Genomic DNA, 12803 nt, shown 5'->3' with positions numbered 1-12803 from the left:
AGTTTTTGTTAAATTCAGATCTTTGCTGGATGATGTCTCATTTTCGCCTGGGGTCTGCACCTTAGTTGTGTGTTCTGGTGACATTTTATATTTGAGGGAGGCATCTAAGAGAGGTCCCTAAAGAGGGATACTTCACTGAAGCTGAAACTCCTTCTGGTGGTGTATTCACCCTAATTTGAGATGTTTGAGGGGTCTAGCTGAAGGCCAGTGGCCCTAAACTCCGTATTTGGTCAATGAAGAGAGATCAGCCTTTTCCAGGATGATTCAGAGCAGAGATGGACTTTTTGTCTGAATCACTCTGAAGGAAGTCTTTCATCTCTCTTTTTCTGTTATCTGTAGAGGGTTGTTTCCCCCCTAATGTTGGTCTTTGAATGAGCTGGTGTGAATACCCATCCTCATCACGCTGGTCTTGACTATCAAAGCCAGTGGACTTGCTCCTGTGCCCTTGTATGGGATGATGAGAAGTCACGCATGGGCAGATTACTTTGCTTCTATGCACCAAGGAGGCTTTGCACCTTCCTCTGGAGCATCTGGTGTAAGTTACTGCCAGAGGCAGGGACTGGCTGCATGGGCTTTAGGTCTGATCCAGCCATTCCTGTCTTCCTTTGATCTAAAATAAGGTTTAGCCATCACTTACTGGTGCAGGAAGGACAAAAATGTTGTTGACTTTAGTATTTCTGCAGCCTTTTGAGAAACAGAGTCACTTTATTTGGGTTTGGTGATCCTGGAGATGAGAGTTGATCCCCAGAAATCCTGCAGTGTATACAGCGTTCCTGGGAGGTGTGTACGGGCCACCTGCACCTGCCCCGTCCCCTGTGAGTGCAGCCTGCCTTGGGCAGGCTCATCGGGTGGATGTGGGGTGGTTTGGCATATGGCAGCAGAGCAAAGATGGAATGGAAATGTATGGGAATCATTCAGGAGTCTGAGCTGCGGGTTGTCTTTGGGTGGTTTTGGTGACTCTTTCCCACTCCTCAGAAACTCAGTTTTCAGGTGAGAAAACTGACTCAAGGAGAATTTGTGAGAGAATTCTCCAGTGAGGCACTTCAGAAGCCACTCTGCACTTGTGGGATGGATTTTTGAGCCTTATTTACTGGCATTTTCTGAAGAAGATGGTGGGCTAAGGAGGATGATAAAGTTCCCCTGGGTCCAGCCTTCTGCTTCCAGGATGCAGCAAAGGCTGCATTGACCTACTTAAGCTGAAGAAGAAGGGAAAAAATGTTCTTCATTCTTGGGGGCCCACCTGCTCTTTTGCTGCTGTTCCTGCAGCCAAGGAACATACCTTTGCTAAGGAAACGCATGAACAGGCAGCTCTTTGCAAGGAACTAAACCCATTTGCGTGGGCTGGGAGGAAGAGGGAGGCCAGCCACAACAGCTGCCCCTCTGGTAGGCAGGAGGTTACAAAGAAGCCTTGATGCCTTCTGAGTAAGAGCAAATTCTTAAGCAAAGCGAGGGTGCAGATTCCCCTTCGCTGGGAGCAAGGCAAGTCTGTTCTTGGTGGGAAGTCCCTTCTCGGAGATTCACCTGGGGAAGAAGAAGGGGAATATGGAAATCGCCGGGCTGCCTGGGACCGCACGGCCGCAGCCTGCTCCGTTGATGGGGCAGAGCGGGTCCAGCCCTGCGGCAGGCAGCGGTGGAGCGGCTTCCCTGGTATGTCGGGAGTGAGGTGGCTCTGTGCCCTTGGGCTTTTGGGCTAGACATTTTACCCAGGGACATAAATGCACAAACAGCTTTGTAAAGAGGGCGGAGGACCTCGGATTTTCCCTCGCCCAAACTGCTCTGCTTCTCAGTGCTCTCCTATCTAGAGTCAAGGAGGAGTAACTGCCTTGCTCTTCCCATCCTCCTCCCGGTGCGGAACACTGCCAGGAGGGAGCCAACCTCATGGACCTGGGCACTCGGCTGTGTCCCCGTGTCAAGGGTGGGCAGCACCAAACAGCCTCCCCCCCTCTTTTCTCCAAAAGCAACCACAGTTCAGGCCTGAGAGATGCCTGAGCTCCGGGCAACAGTGGGGTTTCACATGGTGCCTCCTTCCTGCGTTCCTCCTCAGGGTTGCTCCTTAAGCGGTGTCACGCTTCATGCTTAGACCAAAATCCTGGCCTTTAGACCAGGCTCAGGGCCTGAAAGTTAACTGTGCCAGCACCAGCTCGTGAGCAGGTCAGGATGTCTCCCAGCAGTTGGGCTGTGGGCTGACCCCACGGGGCTGCGTTGGCATCTGGCACCCCCATATCCCGGTGCAGATGGTAGGTCACCACCGGCCAGCCTTTGGGGCTGGGATGGAGCAGCCACCGCCTGCCTGCACGTGGCGGCCTGTCCCTCCCCGCCAGCTGCCTGCAGCACCCCGAGGAAGCAGCTTTGCAATTCGGAGCAGCGGAAGTGGCTGCCGGCACATCGAACCGCTCCTGGCAGCGGCGCGGGCCACCGCCAGCCCTGGGCAACCGTATTTCCTTCCCCTCCAGCTCCCGGGAAGGGAAACTGCAGTGCCTTTGCCCTCCAATGCTGCCCCAGTAATGTGCTCATCAGCAGAAAGGTTTTGGGTGCTGTGGGGGCACCGCATCTGTCTCGCTGCCTTTTGGACCAGTCCCGAAGGAACTTCGCAGAAATTGCCCTATAAGGGGTGAATAACAGGATCGGGAGAGCAAGGGGTTTTTGGAGATAAAAGCGGGATGGATCCAGCCAGCTGGCTGGGTGCATGTGGAGCTGGGGAGGGCTGGGTGGGAAGACTTATTACCTCAGGTTATTTTTTGGAGGAGTTTGGATATTTCTAGGGAACTGCCCTGCCTGTGTTTTCTGCCCAGCTGGCTCCCTCCTCCCCTGTGGTTATGAAAAGATGTTTTTCAGCCAAAAATGACTTGGTTCCCCAGCCCGTCTCTGCAAGCCTTGTGACACTGCCTTTAGCGGAGGCAAAGTGGTGGTTGGTGCTCAGTGCTTTCCCACAATAGGCTGGACACTGCTGTAAGGAAGCCAGAAAAACCTTCCGGCTCCAGAAGGGATTTAGACCAGCAAACCCATTCTGCTGCCTGAATTGAGCGCCTCACCCTGGACGTCTCCTGAGTGGCTCTCACGTCCATCTACTCTCAACCAAGCCGGTTGCACATCCCAGCCAGGAGGCTGAGGTTGCGAGAAAGTCCGTGGAATTGGGGACTGATGCTTGGAGATGCTGAGGCAAGCGGCTCCTGTGCGGGAGCAAGCTGTCTGCTCTGCATCCCTGTCCTGCCTCTTCCTGGGGCTCTCCAACAGGCAGCAAACCCAGCACATCCCCAGCCTGGCTGTAAGAAAACCTCCCCTAAACACCTCTCGCTGTGGTCAAAGTCCAGAGTTTCTTGTCCCACCCTCTGCTGACAGATAACAGATTGCTCTGCCCTGCTCCGCCGCAGCCCTTGTGACTCCTACCCCATCTTTTCCAGGCTAAGCGAGCACCAGGCTTCTCATCCTTTCTGGCAGGCTGTTTCCCATGCCGGCTGGGTCAGGGCTTTCTTGAAGTGTTCAAATCATCCCACGAGCTGGCAGCTGGAAGAAGAGGGATTCCTGTGCCCCACCAACTGCTGCCAGGGTCACTGCCAGATCACGCTCATCCCTACTCCAAAAGGGCTGCCTGCACCAGCCCTTCTTCCCACCGCTCTCCCATCCTCTGGCACCATTTTGGTGGTCCCCACCACCTTGGCCCCTAACCCTGCGCCCACACCTTGCTGTCTCCCAGCTTCACCGGTAACTGAACCTGTGCCCAGCGGTTACCTCCGGCTGGATGTCGCCGGCCACGTGCCCGCTGGGACAACGGCAGCAGCTCTCCTCCCAGCTCACTCTGGGCGTTTGCTGTCCAGCGCTCGCATGCAGGCAGCTGGAGGACATCAGAGGAGCTGGTTAGAGAAAATCTGGGCAAAGACAAGGGAAAAAAAAATCCTGGGACCTGGCAAGATCCTACACAAGTTTCCGTGAGAAATCCAACGTGGCCATCGCCGGCCTGCGTCTGTGCTGGAGCCCTCCCAGGCCTCTCCCAGGGTCAGTGGTGCTGCCAATGCCCACCCAACTTTTGGTAGAGTCCCAGCCAAGCCTGGTCCCGTGCCCATGGCTCCAGCGGCTCCGCAAGTCCCTTCTCCCACTGCCACCGCTGCCGCCAGTTCCCAGACGCCTGGGGAGCCGACTGCCTCTTGTTGCTCCCGTGACATATTTATTGCTATCAGTACAGTCTTTAATTTCCTTTGTTACAGAATATCTGACGGCGCAAATAAGAAGGCCTGAAGGGAAGCGTGTGTGCTCGGTCATCATCCCTGCGGTTACTGTCTGTCTGGAAGCGGTGCTGGAGCTGAACAGCTCCAGGCTTCCAGGGAACAGCTGCCAGGCTTCCAGGCTTGTTTTCATTTTCTAAGAGGTTAGCTGAAAGCCCAATGCGAAAAGACACCCATACACACCCAGAAACCCCGCCACACACACGGAGCCACACGCACACATACGGAAACACACACATAAACACAGATGCGGGCTGACACGGGGAGACGTAAACAGACCTGTGCGCAAAAGCAGCCCCGGAGACGTGGGACAGGACCTGCACTATCTTTGGTTTTAACAGGTCACAGCACAGCGGGACAGCGATGCCACCGGCTCGGGGTGGGGACTGAGGAGCCTGTTGCACTTTGCACCTCCGAGCCGTGAAGTGCAGCTTGTTCTGCCCCAGCTCTTGGGGTGATGGGGCAAGTCCCTCCCGCCGCTTGTCCGAGACCTTTTGGGGGAAGAGCTCGGTCACAGTAGCTGCAAAGAGGCACAGCTGGGGCTTATTTCCTCCCGGGCTTGGCTGCGATGCGAGCATGCGAGGATGCGCGCGAGGATGCGCCTGGGGTCGGGGCTGCGCAGCTCTCGGCACCAGCACTGGGAGACAGGCTGGTCCCCTCTGCCTGGGTGCGCTAGAAGGGGGGAAGAATGCTTTAATACTATTGTATCAAGTTTAAAAAAGGGAAGAGCCTTTCCCTTTGCCCCCAGAGGATGGTAAAACCTGGTCCTTGAGGGACTGTAGCTCCTGATGCCCTGGGGACCGGTGGGGCTGGGGTGATAAGGGACCAGTGGTGCCAGGGTGATGCACACTGGGGAGACCCACTGCTGCCCCACACGAGGCTGACGTACAGCAGTGCCCAGTTGGGGTGTTTGGCAGCAGAGTTTGGCAGCACTGAGGTGGGGTGACTGCAGCTTCCGCATGGAAAGCCCCATCGTGGAGCCCAGCGGGCATCTCACCACGGATGCCAGGAGGAGACGGATTTCGCCCACCCAGTGCTGCCCTCCCTGCCCCACAGCCATGTGCGGAGCCCGTGTGGGAAGTGCCAGGCTGGGAAAAAAGTGAGCAGAAATCTTTCTAGGAGCAGACAAATGAGTCAGGCATGTTGTTCCCAGCAGGTTTGTGCCTCGCGGCACCCCGGCTGCGGAGGAGGAGAGTCTCCGGTGGATGGTAAAGGCTGGGTTCATGCTGCAGCTTCACCACTGCCGTGGGGCTCATTTGGGTCTCACTCCTCTCCAGCTCCTGTCTTCACGAGACCTGTAGGAACCTCCTATCTCTGGAGCCTCGGGCCCTTAGTCAAATCTGGTTGGCAGCTGCAGGCGCGCATGCGCTCGCCCGGCAGGATTGCACGCACACCTTGTTTTCTTAGGAATTGAGACTCAAAGAACCAGTTGCTGGGGAAAGGAGAGCGTGACCTGTGCCGGGTTAGCACTGTCAATTCATTTCATTTTGTTGCAATAAATTAACATGTCAACTGTTCTGGCCCTAGAAAGTATCCCAGATGTAGCTAAAGCCAGGAGAGATGCTTGGCATCCTTGCAGGGAGCAAGCGAGCGCAGCCAAGCTCGGTGGGGACTGCAGGGTGTCCATGGGGGCTCAATCCTGCCCTGATGCTGCGGTGGGTTGCGGTCCTGCTGGGGGTTGGGTGCCATGCGGTGGAGGCGATGAGCAGGGTGCTGTAGGGTAGGGCATCCCCCCAGTTTTAGCTGGGAGCGTCTCCCTCTCTCCCCTCAGTGCCATGGGGCTGGAGGAGCTGCCAGTCCCTGGGGTCAGAGAGCCTGGGGAGAGCAAATGAGTGGGCACTTCAGAGATGGGCAGATGGGTCTTCTCTGCTGTCTCCCTTTAACATCGAAAGAAATCTCTGCTTTCCTTTTTCTCTGTTTCTCTGGGAATCTCCACTACTTTTGCTAATTTTCTGAGTGGGAGAAATGATGGCAGGGGCTCATCTTCCCACAGAGCCACGCAGTCAAAGATGGTACAACCGGCTCTGCTCTGCTCTGTGGGGCAAGGGCCACAAGCTGTGGCAGCAGGAGGGGCACGGGGACTGCAGCAGTGTGTGCCCCTTCGGCCCTGCTGTGCCACCCTGGCTCCAGGGACCACAGGGAGCTGTGCTTGGTCCCAGGTCTGGTCCTTCCCTGCCATCCCCACCATCCTGGTGGGTCTCTCCAAGTGATGTGCACTCCTCTAGGAGCCTGTTCAGGGCTTGGTTCCACTCTTCACCCTTGCCAGTCATCTGCCTTTCCTTCGTTGAGATCTGCTCCCTGAGCCTTGATTTTTCCTTTCCCCAGCCGGGGGCTATGTCAGTTCAAGCCATCTGAAATGCCTCTGTTAAGCAGATGCACCTCAAATAGCTTCAGCCCCGCAGGTCCTGCTACATTCTGGGCTTTGGGCTCAGAGTCTGCAAGGGAGACTCAGCGTCCCATGAGACCCCAAGCAGGGTGGGGATGGAAGAGCTGGGATGTTCGCTCCCTTACAGACACTGCTGGCTGGGAGCTCTGCATGCTACGTATCTTATTGGGGTCTGGTCAGGGCGCTGAGCACTTTATCGAGGCTCCTCCATCGGTGGTGAGAGCAGCCGGAGCTGTGGAAGTTTCCCCTTCTTCTGTTTGAGGGTGATAGCTGTGCTGAGATAACCCCTGCCATCAGATACCTGGATCCGGCCCCCGTGCATCACTTCTAGCAAAAGACAAAGCAGTACGTCTCATCCTTGATGCAGGGTGATGGAGAAGGGTCCCCGAAGCCCTGTGCAAGGCGTTGGGGGGGTTCTCCAGGCAGGCCCGAATTGGGGTGCAGCAAAGAGAGGCCTTTCCAGCAGCTCTGCCGGAGCTGGATTTGACCCTGCTCCAAGCTCCCTCACCGTGAGACTAAACACTTGCTTAGCAAAGCTGCCGACAAGGGTCTCGGGGGACACTGGGGATGTGTCATCCATCTCCCGAGCCAGCCCCGAGCTCCAGCGGTGTCACACAGTGAGTGACTCCACCGGGGGGTCCGGATCCAGCCCTGTCCTCCCCCTGGCTCTTGCTGGCCCATGCCAAGTCCCCCGCCGGGCACGGAGGCGACTCTCGGAGCTGGGTCCTGCGACAGAGGTTGCGTTCATCTCGCCTCCAGCCCATTGTCTTGTTTATTTGTTACGGTTGGTCTCCAATTAGGAGTTTGAGCCATTCGAGGCGAGGGCTGTTTCTTCCCATGCGAACGTGCGGTTCCCGCGCCGCCGAGCTGTGATGTGGTTGGGGACTCACAGGAGCATCTGCTATTGCAGCAACAGTGCCCAGGGACGAATGCGTTTCAGATGGGCTCGGCTCTTCTTTCCGTGCTTGGGCCGGCATCCAGCCCAAGACGGTGAGGAAGAGCTGCTGGCCAGCCCTTTGGATGTGATGTTCCCCTTCTTGGGGACCTGCTGGGACCCTGTGTGGGGGCGGGGGCCTGACAGGGAGATTTTTACCAGCTGAACGTGTCTCCCAAATATCAGAACCTTGTGGGGACCTCTCAGATGAGGAAGGGGCTCTGCCGTGGGCACCATCAGGTCTGACCCCATCCTGGGTGGACACAGGGGCAGGTGGGATGCTTCAACCAAAATCTTTCATGGAATGGCCCAACTGCCATCCCTGGCTTTGCCGGCAGGGTCAGCCCTGGTTGGGATGCTCATGCTGGCTCAAGCACTGGGGATGCAGCACAGGGCACCCGCCACCCTCCCTGCGGGCGATGCGGAGCTGGCGGTGCCCCGGCACAGCACCTGCAGCCCACGGACGGCAAGTCTGGTCTGGCTGGTGGCCCCAGGGCAGCGGCGTGGACCCGTCCAGCCGGGCTGCGCGCAGCGTCAGTTAGCACATGATCTGCGCCGCGGGGCCAAGGTCTGAGGTCAGTTAGTCACACCCAGGCAGCGGCACTGACTTCACTGCGGGCAGGAGCAGCTCCTCACGTACTGTGCTCCCCGAAGGCAGTGCTGACCCGCCGCTCAGGGCTGCGCGCCGATGGTCAGACTGCTCTGTTATCGGGGCGCAGGCATCGCTCCCATCACAACGAATGGCTCCCCGGAGCCCCCCTGGCTCTTGTCCCAGCCAAAATCTTTTCTCCAGACCTGAGGCCAAAGGAGAACCACTAATGGGGTCCTGCGGTCCCACCGGGGAAGCCGCAGTGCCGGTTTACCCCTGGTGCTTGTGGTCCGGCTCGCTGGGCTGGCCCGCTCCCACTGAGCACCGGCTGGGTGGGATCGGCCGCTGGCTGAGGTCATTGAAAGCCCTTTTCCATCTCCCTCGAGTCTGGGACGTACACTGAGAGCAGGGCAACGGTCCCAGGAGCCAGGGCAATGGCAGGAGTCAGGGTTTGCCTCCAGCCCCAACCCCAAAACCCCAGGGGAGGGTGAACAATGGAGTTTTTGGAATTTTAGGGTCTCATCCACGCTTTGGCTTTTTCCAGGGAAGGAAGAGTTAATCCCCCGCCCGCCGCTAATGAGCCTTAACTGGGAATGACCCGACACAGGGGAGAAGTGAACCTATTGTCCTCGCCTGTGTTTGACTGTCTTCCAGGGAGACTCATGAAACGCAGAGCCCGGGCGTGAGTTCCCGATTTATGTCAGGAGGCTCTGATTTATTCTATTTATTTATTTTTGCCATCTGGTTGAGGAGGGACGTTGAATGCAAGCGTGAGAAATCCAGATGTGCACAGCTCCTTGCTGCTGTACTCGCCGCACAGGACCTTGTCTCCAGCCCAGCTCCCAACCCTGCTGAGCTCATCCTGAGCTGCTCCAGTTGCTGCCACCCCTTGAATCCCTGGAGCCCCGTCGGTGGCACCCCCAGGCACCTGCCACATCCCCGGTGGGGATGAGATGTGGATATTTACATACAGACAGGCTCAGCCTGGATGTTCAGCCCTGAGCTTCCAACATATGAGATGTTGGCCATGTGATGGTCCAGCAACAATAGCCATGGGGACACCAGCGTGTCCCCAGCCATGGAGACATGGTGATCTTGGCAGCCATCATGGTGCTGGCATGTGCTGCAGGGTCTGGCCCCGTTGCATGATGCCTGTCCCAAACAGACGGTACTTTCCCCTCCGAGGCTGTCACCATGCCCTGCTCTATCTGTGCATTTGGGAGGGGTTTTGTATCAGTTTGAGGACATCTTATCTCATGGTGCAGGATGGAAACAGGCCCCACGGATGTGCTGTAACCCTGGGCAGGGCAGTGGCACAAGGGACAGCCCGGGTCCCTTCCCTGGTGACAGGATGGGAAGATGAAAGAAAGCCACATCTTGCCTGGGGATCCACCACGGCATCCGGGGATGTCCCTGGGTGCCTCTGCCGTGGGGCAGGGAAGCTGGCTTCATTTTAGGGCTCACCCCTGCCATGTAGGGACAGCAGGGCTGGGGTGGAGTTGGGCATCACTCCCCCTGCTGTCACTGCTGGTGTGGCACGAGGCTGCTGGAGGCACGAGGCTGCCCACAGCAGTGCTGCTCTGGGGGGACAAACCGATGCTGTGAATCCTCCTGTAGGAACTGGAGGACACAACCGGGCAGTGCGACCCTGCAGGGCAAAGCAAGAGGGGTTCTGGGGGACCCTTCTGAATTTTTGTGATGGTTTTTTAGTCGGGGCTCCTCCGAGACACAAGAGATGATCACACAGGATCTTAGCTCATCCGCTTGCTGTCTCATGCCTGGGAGGTTTGGCCCGAGGCCCGAGGGCTCCGGAGGAGGAGGAAAATTTCATCATCCTGCTCCAACGTCTCCTGTATAATCAGCCTCTTGTTAACCAGTACAGCCCCATCCGAGACACTCACAGAGGACCGAGGCACTGATGGAGCCTTAGGTGGTCTTGGCCCTGGCGAAGCTTTGCTGAGCCTCTCCCAGGGCTGCTTGGGAAGTGGCTGTGATTTTATCTGCCTCCCCTCCTGCACACTCTTGCTTGCCTCCCTCTGCCTCTTCCCAGCCAGCTTCGGCATTCCCCCATATCCCAAGGCACTGCCAGAGCATGGATCCCCACATCAGGACAGTCCCCACATCGCGATGCTCCCCACACCATGACGGTCCCCACACCATGATGCTCCCTGCACCATGGTCCCCAAACCTTCCCAGTACTCTTGAGCAGCCAGAAACCGTGATTTAAACATCCCCTGGGGAAAATGCCTTTGCATCACACAGGAGATGGGAAGGGAAGAAAGAGCAAGGGGACATGGGGCAGTGACCCCCAGCCCACAGTGATGCTTGAGAGGTTTTTAGGGCAGCCCCAATGGTGCCTTGGGGTAGAAACAGAAGTGTTTGAGGGTGAGCACAAAAGGAATCCAGCAAAGAGGAGCCAAATACAGTCCATTTCTGTTGGTTTATTTAAAAAAAGGGGGAAAAGCAGTATAAAAAAATAAATATTTAAATAGAATTCTATTTTTATATATTACCACAAATCTTATTAATAATTATTAATAATTATTATTATTAATAACATTATTAAAAGTCAGGTCAGAGCACTCAGTGCACCCTGGGCTTTTCACCGAGGCAATAAATAACCCTCACAGCCCGCTCTGGTGCCAGGAGCGAGCCAGCGCCTCCTGCCACCGGCCTAGGGCCCAACCCCGAGTCCCCATGTCCCTGCGTCCCCGTGCCCAGACCGCATTCGGCTGTGTGAAGCCCAGCCCTTGGCCGCTAGTACATTCAGAGCCATCCGATAGGAAAGGCACTTTTCTGAAGGGGAATGACCGGCCCACCGCGCCCCGCCGTACCCGCACGGGGGGGGGGACAGTACTCCCCAGTAGGGCAGCCACTGGCTCTGTCCCAGCAAGTGGCCTTGTCTGAAGCAGCAGGACCCAGCCCCAGCCGCCACGGCCACCCTGGTACCCTCAGTTCGGCTCTCTGTGGGGGAGCCCAGCCTCAAAATATGCAGGGGGAGCATGTCCCCGCGTCCCCATGTCGCCACCAGCCACAGCATCTCGGTGTCCTTCAGCCCAATCCTTTTTCCCAGGGAAGTGGAGGCTTTTGGACAATACTGGAGGATGTCCATCAGGCTGCTCTCCATGATGGAGGAGACCAGCCATGGGGGACAGAGTCTGGTCCTGCCACCAGCCCCTCACAGCACCCGCAGCTCCCTGCACCCTGTGGGAGAATGGGGATGGCCGAGACGCATCCCAGGACCAGCCCGGGCCCTGGCATCCCCTTGGGGAAGTGCTGCCTCATCCTGCTGGATGCTGGCCCCAGCTCCGCTCCGCCCAGGACACACTGGACTGCAACGTTCACCCCTCAAGGGGCAAATAAATTACTGGAGGGTGGATGGGCCCAGCGTAGGGTCTGGAGTAATAAATAGAAAGGCGGGAGTTCAGGAGGCAGAGGTGGGGGGATGGCCGGTGATGGGGAGGCAGAGGAGCCGGGGCCGGTGCTCATGCAGGGCTGAGATGAGGTAGGAGGACACGGGCCGCCTGGGCAATGACCTGCACGTACTTCCTGAGCACCTGGCAGCCCTGCTGTTTCTTCTTGAAAGAACTCTTGCCCTTGGAGCTCTCCCCGTAGCTGACATCCACCTGGAAGATGTTGTAGTTCTTGCAGAGGAGGCAGGTGAGGTTGGAGATGAGGCCTCGGGTGGTCTTGGTGGTGTTGTGGAGCCTGTCGAGGAGCTCCTTGGCCGTGGGGTTGAGCTCCTCCTGGTCACGCGTGATGTTCCCCAGCGAGGCATTGAGGAAGGCGAAGAGCTTGTACATGGCTACCATGACCTCCTTCTTCTCGCTTGTCCGGTTGACACGGAAAGCGGGGAAGAAGACGCCGCTGGGGTTGCAGAGCTTGTCAGTCTCGCTGCTGAACGGCTCTCCCTGGCACTTCAGCTGGGAGGAGAAGCGAGCGTCACCCCTGTGTCCCCTGTCCCCCCCTCAGCCACCTTCTGCCACCACCCCCGCAGTGTCCCCAGCCCTCCCCCTTCATGCACTTGATGGAGCAAACAGCCCCGGGGGGCCCTGGCCATCCCTGAGCACCACTTACGTAGAGGCTGAAGAGGTCCTGGGCGGTGGCGTTGAGCAGCGCGACCTGCCTGCGGGTCTGCTCCTGGACGTTGGAGCGGCACAAGCCGTGACCGGGACAGCCGGGGCCGGTCACCAGCAGGGCCCGGCCGGCCACCGGCCGCCGCTGCAGCAGGAGCAGGGCCACGAAGGGCACAACGCCTGTGCGGGAGAGAGGAGGGTGTCACAGCGGGGACCGACCCGGTGCTGATACCCCCATGATGCAGAACATCCCCCCCGAGGATGCCCCCAGCCCCGGACACCCAAGAGGAGGGCTTCTAGCCCCCAGATCACCCCATTTTGCCATCCTGGCTGTGCTGAGGCTCCCATCCCGCTCCTGTCCCCCTCACCTGCCCCCCGGCAGGCGCTCCCCCGCCTCCCTTCCCGGCGGGGCTCCCCGTGGCATTCCCACATTTCGCAACTGGCCCGGTGACGACCTGTCGGGTTTGATCAAATATGCAAAGCACTTTCCCCTCCGTTATCCTCGGCTGGGCGCTGCAGGAGCGAGGCCCCACCCCAGCCCCAGCTGACTCAGTGGGGGCGCCCGCAAGGAAACCTGCCTTCGGCATACCCTCCCCGC

The 12803-nt window shown here is 58.0% G+C and overlaps 1 protein-coding gene across 1 annotated transcript; it reads right to left on the bottom strand.

Annotated features, from left to right (window-relative positions):
* Positions 1-11614: 11614 nt before the first annotated feature.
* Positions 11615-12637, bottom strand: LIF (LIF, interleukin 6 family cytokine). Its single transcript, XM_026860023.1, has 3 exons — positions 12574-12637; positions 12207-12385; positions 11615-12052 (listed from the first exon to the last, which is right to left on the bottom strand). Exons 1-3 carry the CDS (start codon positions 12635-12637, stop codon positions 11615-11617), a joined length of 681 nt encoding a protein of 226 aa, XP_026715824.1.
* Between the last annotated feature and the right edge of the window lie 166 nt (positions 12638-12803).

Source organism: Athene cunicularia, assembly GCF_003259725.1.
Source record: "Athene cunicularia isolate RWA chromosome 15 unlocalized genomic scaffold, athCun1 chr15_part1, whole genome shotgun sequence".
NCBI classification, from domain to species: Eukaryota; Metazoa; Chordata; class Aves; order Strigiformes; family Strigidae; genus Athene; species Athene cunicularia.
The sequence above is the reverse complement of the archived record's forward strand: the minus strand, read 5'-3'. Positions and strand labels throughout refer to the sequence as shown.